Source organism: Cavia porcellus, unplaced genomic scaffold (assembly GCF_034190915.1).
Source record: "Cavia porcellus strain 051 isolate PalLab524CR breed Dunkin Hartley unplaced genomic scaffold, mCavPor4.1 scaffold_33, whole genome shotgun sequence".
NCBI classification, from domain to species: Eukaryota; Metazoa; Chordata; class Mammalia; order Rodentia; family Caviidae; genus Cavia; species Cavia porcellus.
Window position 1 is genome coordinate 17,188,498 of NW_026947516.1, and position 15,207 is coordinate 17,203,704.

The window sequence follows — 15,207 nt, forward strand, 5'->3', positions numbered from 1 at the left end:
ATGGAAACAGACTAAGTGTCCAGCAACTGATGCATGCGTAAAGAAAATGTGGTGCATATATGCACAACAGAAAACATGCCAGCAATGATAATGAATGAAATCCTGTCATTCACAACAACGTAGATGGAATGGAGATCATTATGTTAAATGAAGTAAGCCAGGCACAGCATGATCTCACTCATATGAAAGATAAAAACATTGCTCTTATAGAAGCGCAGAAGAGTAGAATGGTCGTTGCCAGGGCCTAAGGGAAGGTGGGATGGAGGAAGAAAGGTTAAGTTCTGGTGAACTACTGCACAATAGGGTGACCAGAGATAATGCTAATGAACTGCACTTTCAAAAAGCTGGAGGAAAAGACAAGTGTTTGAGATATGTTTAACCTGATTTAACATTACACAATGTATATGCATGGTGAAACATCACATAGTAACTTATAATATACAGAATTTTTATGTTTTATAGGCCAGCTAAAAAAAGCAAATTTAAAAAAAAAGCAAGCCCAAAACCTACAAGGTGTCTTCAAGCAAGGGTAAGACAACAAAAATGACAGATTAGGTACAACCGATAAAAATTAGACTCACTATGTTCTACAGAATGATAATAATCAGCCACCCAATCAGAAAGAAGTGATTACTGCTTTATTAAGTTAGCATAAATTGAACTTGCACAAATTGCAGAAACAAATAGAACTACCCTATTAGAGACTGCTATTCAAAAAATATACTAGAAATTGTTGACATACTAAAAGAAAAAGTTCCACATCGTAAAGCAACATTCCCATTTTTATCTATCTCATTTAAAATTGTTTACTTTTGCTTACCTAGTCATATAGAGAGCAATATTAACAAGATTCAAAAAGGACCCATTTTCAATGACTTCTGTACCATGTTATAGTTGTTCTCTACTGGGAAAATTATTTGCTTTACATTTTCAAAGTGTGATTCATATATATATTATGTATATTACATATATTATATATATATAATATATATATATCTGGCTTTGTGTCTAGAAATGCTTAAGTCAATAACTATAAGCACCACATGACTACATTTACATATTGTATAATAAGAAAACTACTTTCAAATATTCTGAATAGTCAATAGCTTACAATTTCAGTGGTCTTTATGGGTATAATTGATTGCTTATCACTTTCAAGAACAGTCGACACTGCTTCGAAAACAAGAATGGTGAAATAAAATATATAATCCGCCCTTGATATTTTGGAGTGCTTAGTAGTCACACAGAAACAAGTGTTAGGTTTCCTGAAGAAGCAAACAGCAGTCGCTCAGAGAGGGGTGAGCCGCTCATCCTCTGTCATGAAGACGTCATTAATGTGCCCTCCTTTCATGTCCAGGGAATCACAACGGGTGCTGTTGGTGATTGTGTCCATGTTTTCCAACTTGTCCTCTATGTCATCCACTTCAGATGATCCTTTGTTCTCCCTAAAAGCACATAAACACAGTGATTGAGGTCTTGGAGAAGAAAGCATGGCTAAGGTATTCTGTACAGACGTGAAGAACAGAAATGGGCATGGAAACTTTATAATGATGAAATAACTGACAATATTGGGGCTGGGGATTTAGCTCAGCAGCATAAGCACCTGCCTTGCAAGCAGGCAGTCCTGAGTTCGATCCCTGGTACCGATAAAAAGGAAAAAGACAAAAAAAATTGACAATATTGTGTATTTTCATAAATTTTAAAGATCACAAGGTGTTGATGAGGTGAAAGGATATTATCAAAATAATTCTGTGTGAATGACATTTACACATTGATTAGAACAAGTAGCCTTATTTAGAACACTAAAAATGTATATCATTCAATATATGTATACATATATGTGAATTAATATTGTGAACATACAAAACAATATACATATACATTCACATAGACAAACTGCTTAAAGGCATATGAGCAAAATGTATGGTACATCAGCAAGGTTAAAAATTTAGGTCTAGGAGAACTTAATAAAAATACCATAAAAAATAGTAAGCTGTCTAACAGGATTTGACAAATTAACACAAATCTTGAGTGAAAATTGAATTGAGAAATTCAGAAGTAAACTCACATTACTTCATAAAAAGTAGCTGTTATAATTTGTAGATATCATCAATTGGCTCTAATCATTACAAAATAGTTCTGTTAATTTATAAATCAGGTTTTTTGGGACTCAGTTACATATTTTCCTAATTATATCACAGCCCGCACACAGGTGCAATTCCAAGTCATTCTGAAAACTTCTACATGACAGGACTTTTAGTTTCTCACACTTTTGACCCTTTATAGACCCTGCTACCTCAATCCAAGTGTTAACCAGACCCTTAATTTCTTTGCAATGTGGAAAGAAACAGCCGCAAAATTGAAAGTGTTTCCTGTCTGTTGTGAAAGACTACAACACTGAACCAATTATGCTTGATATTATGGGATAAGGAAAAGAAAAGTGGTGGTTAGCTCCAGGCAACCACAGAGAGAAAGGGTTTCCCTGAGGCCTGGGTGCCGGGACACCATTCTGTGGTGGTACCATGGACACTGATATTAGCAGAGAGGATCAGAAGGAGGGAGAGTGGGAGGAGGCGAGGAGGGAGGGAAGAAAGGACAGAGCAGAAAGGAAACCATATACACTCATGAAATTTCTTTTTCTTTTCCCATGTATTTTTTAATAGAGGGATAAAAATATTCATTTTTCTACCTCAGGAATTAGGGGTTAGCATGAATTCTACCAGGATTTGGTGATGATTTATTAGATAATTTCAAGGAGTTGAAGTTCATAAAGAAAAGTACAATTCCAATACTACAGGTTGCAATGTCGTCATTTAAAAGTATATTGCCATTATAGATGCCACCATCAAACTGCACAAACAACACTATAGGCAATCACTAAATTGGGATTTTAAATATTCATTTATAAAACTTTTATCTAGTGCTGGGTTGAAAGTTTGGAGTTGCAGTTCCAAAGACCTGGAAAAAGAAAGACACTCTGCTGGCCATTCCACACATCAACAATTAGGGGCCAAGCTAGACTGGGTACACTAGAGTGTAATGTGGTGAGATAGTCCTCCAGCCAGGTTAAATCACTTGCTGGAAGACAGGAACATTTTAGCTCCTCCTTTAGTAGACAGATGTACTAGTCCATGGAAATGGATTTTCCATGTCCTCCAGAAAGCAACATCAGTCAGATCACTTCCACTCACAAGATCCAACATTTATTAACAAGGGTTTTGAGTGCTTACCATACGGAAGAGATGCAGTCTTTCTCCTAAAGGAAAGGACTCAATGACAGAGGAAAATTGCAAATTCACTTACTTTCCCTCTCTCCATTTTAATGCCTTCTAAAAGACTGGAGGAGTGCCATTTCACAGGAATGAAACTCTGGTAGGAAGTGTACACTTATCAATTATCATCCAAAAATGTCTTCTCGTGCAAACTGCCCCCAAATCATTCCTCAGTGAGCTTGGAGTTAATACTTTTTCATAACAATAAATAGATTTTAAACAGTGATATCCCACTCTAAAACTTGTGTATGTAACTATGAAATCTGCGTTACAAAAATTGTAGTGACCAGGACATTCTGAAGTAGCTGGCAATGCAATGGCAGCTGTAGAAACACTGGACTGCCAATGTCTATCAGTTTCATCAGTAAAAGTCATTTTTATAGAGTTAGAAGAAAAATGGCAGGGCGTGGATGTGAACAGATCAATGCAAGGCATTTCACCTTCCCCTCCACAGCCACAAAGGAAAAATAACCTATCAGGCATCATGATGAATGTGGAAAAACTAAAATAGAAGATGTAAACAGATGAGGAAAGCTTCTCCTCTTTAGAAGAAGGGATATTTTGCAAACCAAAAAGATACTAAGGGAAATCTCTGTGGAAATGTACCAAACTAAGCTGTATCAGTAGCAAATTAGGTACATATCATTTTTTGACCTTAGATCCAGCTGTTCAGAGTCTTGGCATTGCTGGGCTTTACTAACTGCAATGTCAGTAACTTGCTGGCTGGCAGATGTGATAAGCAGCTCAAAGGTTATCTAACAGTAATAGAGTACTTTGTCATGTTTCATAGTGTGTACTATAATAAACTGATTCACTGCCTTGCGTTGTTCTTACTAAGAATAATAAAACTTAACTGTCTTTCTAGATCATTCTGATGTGATGATGTTCTGCTAAACATAAGTCCTTTTACCTGAAAAATAAAATTGAGTGTTAATGACTTCCACACCCACAATATCAGGTGGTTCTGAAGAGGATTTTAAAAAACCTATGACTAAACCTCCGATAGGAGCCTTCAGAGCAGATATTCCTCATAAATCCAAAGAGAAGAGGCGCAATAGTGGGGACAAAAGAAGTCTCTGGTGGTCCTCAGAGTTGGGAGTGTAAAGGGAAAGAGTTCACTCTATCCTGAGAAAAAGTGGGGGGAAAAACATCAGAAAGAGTAGTTCTGTGCCCTTTTGAGCAAAATAGAGCCAAAGAGCTACAGTCAAACAATACCAGAAAAACAACAAAGGACAGATGAATATAATTTTCAAACAAGATAGAATTATTGGGGAATTGGTAATGTCCTCATAATCAGCCTAGTTAATTCCTGGGGGGCAACATCAGTATTACTAGGATGATTTGAGTGAGCAGTATGGGAGACTGACAGGCTCTGGGATCGAGTCTATCTGGTTTTAAATCCTAGTATCACAACTTTCTAACTATGTAACTGTGGACAAGTTGTTTTACCTCTGCTGGGTAATAGCAATAATTACTATGATAAATATCTATTACGTGACAAAAACCAGGCTGGGCACACTGTATACATCATCTCATTTAACTCCACTCCACTCTTACGCAGGTTTCATTATTATCTCTATTTTGCACATGAAGAAACTGAGTTTCAAATATGTAGAACCACTAGTATTTCAGAACGGAACAAGATTAGTGAAAGGAGTTGACCCAGAATTCTATTTTAGTCTCCCCAGGTTTCATTTAGAAACACATGTTAGCTTTCTTTTGGGTACATATACTTAAATACAGCAAAGGGAAAGCATTAACTGACTTTTCTCATTTTATTTCATTTTTACTTCTAATTTACAATGAATTCACTTAACTAAGACCTCATAAGAAAGCAGAGGTATAGAAAATGTTGGTTAAGCCTCTATCGCTTTGTAAAAGCAAGATTTGTAGAAAGTCAAATGTACTTTTATCTACTACTGACTTTATGAAAAAAGAAGTATAGCTAGACCCAAACTGAGAAAATCTACTAAGGACTCTGCTCAGCTGTGAATATTGACTAAGGTTCTATGTCCTAAGTCCTTGACCTGGCTTTGTTACCAAGATTATAATCTCCATGTAGGTAAGGACCATCTATGTTATCTGTGTTTGTCACTTCTATGATATTCATTATAGCTCTATCATAGCATGAGTGGTCAATAAAATGGCTTACCTCTCTGGGGTTTGGTTTCTGCAAGGTTGTATTTCGATAATTGGTAAGATACTGTCCTAAGAGCCAGTTGAAACCTTAGATCTAACTAAGGTCCAACATTATAGTAATCTATTTATTATGTATAGGACTCATAAATCAATTCCACCATGTACCTCTAAGTCTGAAAGTGCAGTGTGCCTGTGACTCTTTTACATACCACAAAGTGCCACGTTATATAAAATTATCACTAGGTAACTACTTTTTATGGTTATGCTAATAATTTACATTGATGTAGTACTTTTCAGTATACAAGCATTTTGGGTATTCTGATTTTCCCTTCTTATCAGGATAACTATTTGAGAAAATATTATTTTCCATATGTGACCTGCTCAAGGTCACTAAGCTAATAAATGTCAGTGCCTGACACTGGAAACCCAAAACTAAGAGTCTTGGTCAAATGTTCTTTCTATTAAAACATACATCACATCAACTTCATCATCTTCACCACAGTCTCTATCACTATCACTAAAAAGCTGGCCAGATAATTAAGACATTACTTCCATGCTGGGACATACAGATCCATAGGCTTCATGAGTGAAAGCAGTTGGTCCCATAACTACTCACCTGTCCTGTTCCCTCCCTAGTCATAGCCAAGGAATAAAAAACAATCACTTTTCCAATTCTTTGCCTTCAAAAAAGTCTTTCCATCCCAGGAAGTGCTATTTTCAACCAGATGTTGATAGAGAAACTTCTCAAAGAGATGGCAGTTGTAATGTCATAATGGTGTGCTGAGCTAGATAGTTAAAGGTTACAAGGGCTACTTCTTAAATATTTACAATTTTTCAGCCATGATAAGTAATTGGCAAATACTACAAAAGATATTTTTAGAACACCAACTGATCATTTCATTACTATTATAGTGACTAGGACACTTTGTGGGATCCTGTCATTTTAAGATATGTGCTTATTCAGTATGATAGTAACATCAAAACAGGCACAGACCAATGGAACAGAATAGCGAGCACAGAAATAAACCTCCACACTTATGGTCAACTGTTCTCCAATAAAGGTGCCAAGAAGACACAATGAGGAAAGGACAGTACCTTTAATAAATACCTTTAGGGAAAGCAAATATTCAAGTGCAGAATAAAACAGGGCCACAATCTCATGTTGAATTTAAAAATCAATAACACAAAATAGATTAAAAACTCAATGTAAGTGCTGAAACTATAAGACAACGTGGGAAAACTCTGTGACACTGGTTTGGGCAATGAGTTTTTAGACATAACCCCAAACTAAAAAGCATCTGAACAATAAAGAAAAAGCAATCAACACAGTGAAGAAATAACCCGTGGAATGAGAGAAAAAAAAATCTGCAAACCATATCTCTGTTTGAGAATCAATAACCAAAATATGCAAAGAACTCAACTCAATAGTAAGAAAACAAATAGCAGATCTTAAGAGACATTATGGTAACTACTCTTCTATCTGGCTGTCTTGTGGTGAAATACCGTGTTGCTTAAATTGTTCTATTCGGATCTGCTTTGTTATATCCTCTTTTATCTTAATCTCTCTAAAATAAAAAAATAGCCTGGTTTTAAATTAGGCAAATAACCTGAATACACAATTTTCAAAACACATACAAATGGCCAGCCGGTATGTGGAAAAATGCTTAACATCACTAAGCGTCAGCAAAATGTAAATCAATACCACAGTGAGATACCACTCACCTTGCACATGTTAGAATGCTATTACTAAAGAGGTAAGATAGCAAGAGTTGGCCAGGACGTGGAGAAAACAGAATGCCAGTACATTGTTGATGGAACATAGATTTGTATAGCCATTATGGTAATCAGTATGGAAGTTCCACAAAAGATTAAAACTAAAACTATGATCTATCAGTTGTTCTTCTGGGTATATATCCAAAGGGATTGAAACCAATATGCCAAAGAAATTAGCTGCACTCCTGTCTTCACTGCAACATTACTTGCAATAGTAAAAGTATGGAATCAGTCTGATTCCCCATCAGTAGATTAGTGGATGAAGAAAATGTGATATATACATACAATGAAATCAGACTTGGAAAAAGAAAATTGTGTCATTTGCAAAATTTATGAAACTGGAGGACGTCATGTTAAATGAAATAAACCAGACACAGAATAAGAAATAACCTCATGACCCTCACTTACAAATTAAATCTAAGAAAAATCAAACTTGTGGAAGCAGAGAAAGTAGAATTGTGGTTGCCAGGGCCTAAAGAACAAGAACAGGCAGATATTGGTCAAAAACACAAAATTTCAATTAGATATACTGTATAGGATGATGACTACAGCTAATAATAGTGTACATTTGAAAATTGTTTGCTCTTTTTTTTTTTTTAACTTTTATCGGTACTAGGGATCAAACTCACGACTGCCTGCTTACAAGGCAGGTGCTTATGCCGCTGAGCTAAATCCCCAGCCCCTTTGAAAATTGTTAAAATAGTAAATGTTAAATGGTCTCATCATAAAAAATGCTAAGTGTGTGGCCAGGCATGGTGGTACATGCTTACAATCACAGCACTTTGGAAAGCTGAGGCAGGAGAATCTCAAGTTTGATCCCAAATTGGGCAGCTTAGCAACTTAGAAATACCCGGTCTCAAAATAAAAAATAAAGGACCCAGGATGTAGCTCTGTGCCCTGGGTTCAATTCTTAGTACCAAAACAAAACAAAACAAAAATGCTAAGTATGTGAAGTGATTGATATGTTAATTAGTTTGATTTAACCACTTCACAATGTATACATATAACAAGTATTAGGGCAATATCTGGGTGAAAAAAAGTTCCTTTCCAAGCACCCTTTAAGCACAGCAATGGGTTAAGTTGATCTTAAATAATAATAATATTTGCTATTTTTTAACATACTATATTCTGAGTACTTCACACAACATTTGTAACATTCAAGCTTAATGAAAGCCCTATGACATTTTGTGCTCCAGCTGCAGGTGGAAAAACTGAGACCCATGGAAATTAGGTGACTAGATCAAGATCATATATGTGAACAGCACAGCTGGTATTTGAGCTTACCTGGTTTGGACTCCAACCCAAACTCTCCACATTATAATCAACATGACGCTGTTACTGACAAAACTAATGCAATTACTAAAGATCTACATGAGACATTTCCTCAACAGTAATTTTAAATACACATATATCCTAGATGACTCTGATGTTCTACATGACTTAGATGACACTGGTTCCCGCAGATCATTTAAGATTTTGCACCATATAAACTATATCCATCATTATCCAGTGAATGGACTAGATTGTTAAACATTTCTCTGTCTTGCTCAAGACTAAAGACTTGAGCAAGAGCAGCTCCTATCTTGTCCATGATTAAAAAGAATTTTCATCACAATTATTAGAGCTCTCCCTACTTCAGATTGCACCCCTCTTCATCTTTGAAGCAATATTTTGCCTATGACAAAGCTACCACAGAGTGTATCAAACAAAACACAACAAACACTTTATCTCCAGGAGGTTGTCATAATTATCTTCACCATATTTGCTAATTATTGATCCTCTCCAGGTTTACACAAGAGATCTGCCCATCTGCTTTCCTAGTCTGAACCTGAAATGAATTTATGAAGGCAAAGATGTAACAACAGCCTCATTTCTCCCAGGCAACAGATTATGATCGTACACATCTAATTACTATATTACTGCAGAATCTGCCCAGAAGGAAACAGCTCATCCTATCACAAGCTAGCTGAAAGACCAGCAAATGGCAAGATAATAAAATAATAGTAACAGCTAACACTCATTGAGTGCTCACCATGTACCAGGTACGACTCTAAGCACTCTGTAGTATTGACTGCTTTATTCTACCAAGTTAATTATTTCCAGTATGCCTTGCTGCTGCTCTAGAAAAGTTATCTATATGTGGACAGTAAGATAAATTCGACCAGCTTGACTGTAGCACTACAAACCATATTCTTTCAAATTTGGTTTCCTCAACTTATTGTGCTTCCTGATCTCCATACAGTTACAAGATTATACACAAGGTCACAATCTAAGCAGTATTTTGAATCTAAGAGGCCTATCTCAGAGGCCATTTGTCTAACTCCTACATTACATTATATTAATGAAGAAATTGGGGACCATGGAGATGAAGCAAATTCACTCAGGTTACCAATCATTTGAAACCACAGAATCATAACATCTCATAATTAATACTAAACTTAAAATTACTAAACATAGGCATTCTAATGCTGCAAGAGAATTTTCTTAAAATCCTGCAAACAAACCAAAACACACACCACATGTCAAGTTTTTCATTATATGTCATGTCAATATCATTAAGAATATCAAGCAAGAACCCCTGGATGACGATCTTTGTGTCTGAGGCACAGACACACAGCATATTTATTCCATGGTATTCCATATATCATTTGTGGAAAAATTATAAATCTAAAATTTAAGATACTGCCTATCAGTAACTAGGGTAAAACATGAAAAGTAATAAACATTAAGAGAAGCATTACTTGAACACATAGTTGACTAAACACATCCCATATGACGCATGGATACCAACACTTTTAAAAACCATACCCCCCCAAAAAAAAAACCAAAAAAAACATGGCCCTGTGACTTTGGAATGCATGTTTCTATAGTTTCCATTTGCCAGAATTCCTCTTTCTCAGGATCAGAACGGAAGTTTAGAAGCTTTAAATGTTTAGTGAAGAACTGAGGCATCTCCCATCTTCCCCTCTGGATTAGAGATATTTACAAACAAAATTACATACCTTTTTCATCACACAGAAATCCTGCCTCCTTGCCACCTCCCTTCCTCAGTAACTCCCACATTGGTCCGAAATGCCCTCTTGAAGGAGTATCAGTCATTCAGACAGCAAAGTTTGCAAGTGCCCCCAAAACCCAAGTAAATGAACTCAAGAAGTAAGATCCTATGCATAAACTGTCAAATTGGAAGTTCTCATGGGGCATGGATCCCAGCACTCTGGGAGACTCAGGCAGGAAGATCACAAGTTCAAGCCCAGCCTTGGCAATTTTGCAAATTAGAGAGATCTTGTCTCAATATAAAGCATAAAAAAGGAATAGGGATATATACCACATGATTGAAAATTACAATGAATGTTTAAATTTTTTAAATTGATTGCAGTAAAAGACACATCGGCATTCATTCCCTTCAAAATGCTCCCCCTTGCTTTGAACACATTTATTTCCTTTCTGAATCAGCTCTAGGGGGTCCTTTTTTGTGCCTTTAGTTGCACTGCTGTAGCTGCCTGAATGTACTGAGTCAATTCAAAGTGTTTACCTTTCATGGTCATTTTGACTTTGAGGAACAGTTAGAAGTTGCACAGTGCCGGATCTGGTGAACCAGGTGTAGGAAAACACACCATAATGTCTTTATGACCCTTTCTGCTGGATAGCACTTTGTAGCAGCGTTCCCTGTAGTTTTGATGATACCTCATAAAGACATGAAACAAGACTTCCAGAATTGCTTCAGAAAGTGCCAATAACAATGAGTTAAGTGTGTTTGAAGTGAGAGTGAGTGTCTTAAGGAGGATTAGTAGCAGTATGTCTTTTACTATTATGCATTTTTAAAAAATTTAAACATTTACTATATATTTTTATCACACCATGTAGCTCAGTCCAAAGAAAACCCTGGGTTCAGTTCCCAGTACCTCAGTAAGTAAGTAAATAAATAAATATTGAAAACTCTCAAATTAAGTGAATAAGGAGAACCTGGATGTTCATTTAAATGCATCCCTTCTTGGATGCTGACTCAGTGAGTCTGTAACAAGGTCAAGGAATCTGCATTTGAAACAAGTGCTCCACGTACTTCTGAGGCCTCAGAGTTGGTTCAAAGGCCAGGAAGAATCCAACTGTAGGTATCACAGGCACTAGAGAGATGTGTATCCAGCAATGGGAGAGAAGAACAAAGCAGCACAGGGCATCTGGGGTGACAGAGTGGCCTGCAGGCCCTGAGCCCAGAAGAGACAAGCCAAGGTGGAAAGGCTTTGAAGGAACTGTGGAAGTGCTAGCATCTGGACATGAAAGCATACCAAAGATTAACTCTGCCTACCCAAAGTCTGTTCAGCTCCATGTATTCAGTACATGAAACCACAACACAGATATGAAAATCAAGTCTGAATATGAGACGTTCATATAGTATAGAATAGACAGAGGAAGTAATGGAAAGAGCCTCATTAAGGGCCATTGATTCTAACACAAACCAAACATGACCCCAAAAAAGTGGTATTTTGAAAATTGAGAATTTTCAATTTAAGACACTAACTTCAACCAAAGGAAAATCAGCTTATTTTTTTATGACATGAAAACATAAGCAAATGCTCCTTGAATCATTCGCTTTAAATTTCTTACCTTCTACGTTGCCGGATCCCCGATAAAATCAGTAGTGTAGTTGCAACTATAACAATGCAAAATATTACACCAAATATAATAATCCAGATGGGCACAGATGGGTCCATGGGTGGTGCAAGAGTGGAAGGAATTTTTAAGAATTCCAGAGTCTGGTCATTCAAAAAGAAGACATTGTTGATCCGGTTCCTGTTCATTCTATGATGCAATAATTAAGAAGAAGATTAGAAAGAAAAAAAACATTAGAAATCAAGTACAGACCTAGCACTGCTGGAAATAAATATCTCTTTAAACACAAAGCATCCTCCTAGCAGGAGACTTCAGGTTGGCTAGAAAGCTTTCTAAAGGCACTCATGCTGTGGTTTCTTTTAGTAGTTGCAAGTTGGCCTCTGGGGAATGCCTGTCTATGCACAGCTGCCTTTCCTTGTTGAGAATGCCCCAGAAATAACCACCATAAGTCCTGAGCTTTGAACTCTGTCCACCATGTCTGACTTTTTGAGAGGTAGCGTGTAGATTAGAATGGCAGAACTCTGCTTGCGGTGCCCTACGTAAATACCAATAGCCTCTCAAAATAAAATTAAGTGTCCATGGTGGGTGATAAATAAGGAAAGAAAAGAATAATCAGGAATCAAAAATAAAACCACTAACTAGGAGTGGCTTTGAATCCATCAACTTCATTTTTGTCCCGTTAACTCAACAAATGCTCACCAAACTTTACTAAGTGTCAGATATTGTACTAGGTACTGGGGGATATACCATGGAATTAAAATAGTCAGGAGCTTAGAGTATAGAAGGGTGGCTGATTAGTGCATCCACAAGCCCAGTGCAGTATACAGTGTTCTGTTGAAGAGACAAAGATGGGCACAGTAGTAGCACAGGAGAGAGTCAAATATATTACAGTCAGAAGACAAAGGTGCTTTTCTGCAGAACATTTTTGAGTTGTGTTTTGATAGACAAATAGGAGTTCTTTAGACTTAAGTGCAAAACGAACATAAGAATGGAGCCATAATAAAGTATGTTCAGGAAATAGCAAAGTGGTTCTATGTGGCTGAAGACAATGGTGATTTAGGAATAAAAGTGCCTAGAAAAATATAAAGGTAAATGTGGTACTTTCCTTGAGGAAAATCTGCATTTTGGGCGGTAGTGACAGTCAGGGAAGGGTTGATGATAAAGATTTATTTAATGGAAATCAAATAAGTGAATTTCTAACTGGAATTTGTAAACTAGGTGAGTAGATTTCTTGGAGATACTTTGTGGCCTGTACTAAATTCACAGTCACAAGTAGATTTCATCTACCTTGGAGCCCTGGCAAATAGAAATATAATGAAAGTGAGCCTTGTATATCTTAAAAATCCCTAGTAGTTGTGCTAAAGATTTGTTAAAAAGAAACCAATAAAATTAACTTTCATACTGTGTTTTTGGCCAATATATTCAAGAAAACATAATTTCAATGTGCAATCAATATTGAGTTGGTTCTCATTTGATCTTGTACTGTCTTTTAAATCTGATGTGCAGTTTACATATACATTTTGGACTGGCCACAGTTCAAGTGCTTGATAGGACAATCCAGGTCTAAAGTGTGATAATGATGGCTTGAGAATATCTGCAGGCCAGCTATCAGGCCATCAGAAAAGATCTTCTTTAGCAAACAAAAATCTGCACTAAATGCTGGAGCTACAGCTCACTGGTAGAACACTGTTTATATGTGTGAGGCCCTGTGTTGGACTCTCAGTGCCACATACAAAAAAATTCATGCAGAAGCAATGTATTTTGATGAATGTGAAAAAGAAACCCTACCAGAAAGTCTGTATCAAGGGACAATTTAAATGTAATTTTTATCAAACTAAGGAATGTTTTCCTTTTCCATAATCTAATACTGGTAATCTGGAATGCAAACCTTTCCACAAATTAATGAAACCCACTGATAAGCTATAACTCAGAGAAAAATGAAGTCACCCTGAATATTATTTCTATCTACCTGATTGTTTAACCTTTTTACAGGGGATGTGCTCTGGCCCTTCTCAGGCTGATTGCAAATTCTAGCTCAACAAACACTGATCAAAAAAGGTTTAAGTCTTCTCCACTACTGGTGTCAGTCACTACAGATATTTTTCAGCCAAGACCTGAATTCAATTAGGCCTGGCCTTTACAAATGAACTACATCAGGAAGTATACCAATATGGCACCCCTGTAGGTGTGGAGTCAAAAAAAACCTTTAAAGAGCTTCAAGCCAAAGTTATTGACACTCAACAAAAGGTGAAATTTATAGACAGATAGATAGACCGAACAAATAGCTACCAGAACAAAAAAGCAAGCACATCTTTTAGTTAGAGACTATGACTTTGGCAGATGAGACTAATATGTATAAAAATGTAGGGAAGAATATTTATGTTTTAATCCATGAAAGTAATTCACATTTTAAAGTAATTCACATTTTAAAGAAATTGAAAATTCAACAAATTGATTAATCTCCCTGAGCCTGTTTCCTCATTTTTTTTAGTTTTCTCATTTATAAAACAAGGATGATAATAATAACTATTCCACTCAAGAATATTTGGTGTCAGCATTAAATGCCATAGAAGTATAAGACATTGTGAATCATAAAGTGTTGTGCAACTATTAGGCAGAAACTGTATTTGTGCTCAATGATATGGATTCTTCATCTTCAAAATTCCTATTATCTATGCCTTGTCTTTCACTCTATTCTTTCTTGGTACTGATTTCTTTTCATTCAAACCCAATATAACCTACTCATTTCTAATATAAATTCTTATTCTATTGGCCATTCTCTGCCTCCTAACTGGCTTCTTCTGCTAAAACCTCTGAAGCAGACATTGTTGTTGAGAATTTATTTATTAATTTCCCCCACCTGCACCCCAGGCACTCGATCATCCTCTTCAAATCTTAACTTAAAACTGGTTTAACTATAATGTCTTCATTTTCTTGGAAGTCCTCTCAGATCACAAGGCTTGAATAAAATCCTTTTTTTCCATGAAATACTATATTTCTAATTATTACTCCTTAAACTGCAGATCTTAGGAGTATTCATAAAGGCAAAAATGCAGAAATAGTTTAGTCCAAATCTCCTTGTTAGAGCAGATTAAACCATTTCCCACTGGTATAGATCTTTAGGCCCTTTGCTTCAGTAAGAAATAGATGACTGTTCACAAAAACACTTGGCATTTAATTATATATTCATTATCATAAGTGTTAATATGTAACAGACAGCATGTGGGTTTTTTCTCTTGGAATTTTTCCCTAATAAAGAAAATAATAAGTATTTCAATAACTTGTAAATCTTTTACGGGGAAGGATATTTTGCTCTGTTCTTTGTCAGAAAATAGTTTACTTCCTCAACTCATTCTTCCACATACCTTTGCCCAACTTCAATCACATGTGCTAGCCAAAGTTGTGATGCACACAA

General features: G+C 36.2%; 1 protein-coding gene across 1 annotated transcript in view; it reads right to left on the reverse strand.

The window, feature by feature from the left end:
• Positions 1–616: 616 nt before the first annotated feature.
• The window catches only part of Cltrn (collectrin, amino acid transport regulator), a 32,868-nt gene continuing 18,277 nt past the window's right edge, over positions 617–15,207 (reverse strand). The window contains exons 5-6 of the mRNA XM_003463030.5: positions 11,787–11,981; positions 617–1,445 (exon numbers count right to left, since the gene is read on the reverse strand). Coding sequence (XP_003463078.1) covers positions 1,289–1,445; positions 11,787–11,981 — 352 coding nt within the window. The 3' untranslated portion in view covers positions 617–1,288. The remainder of the gene's footprint in view (positions 1,446–11,786; positions 11,982–15,207) is intronic.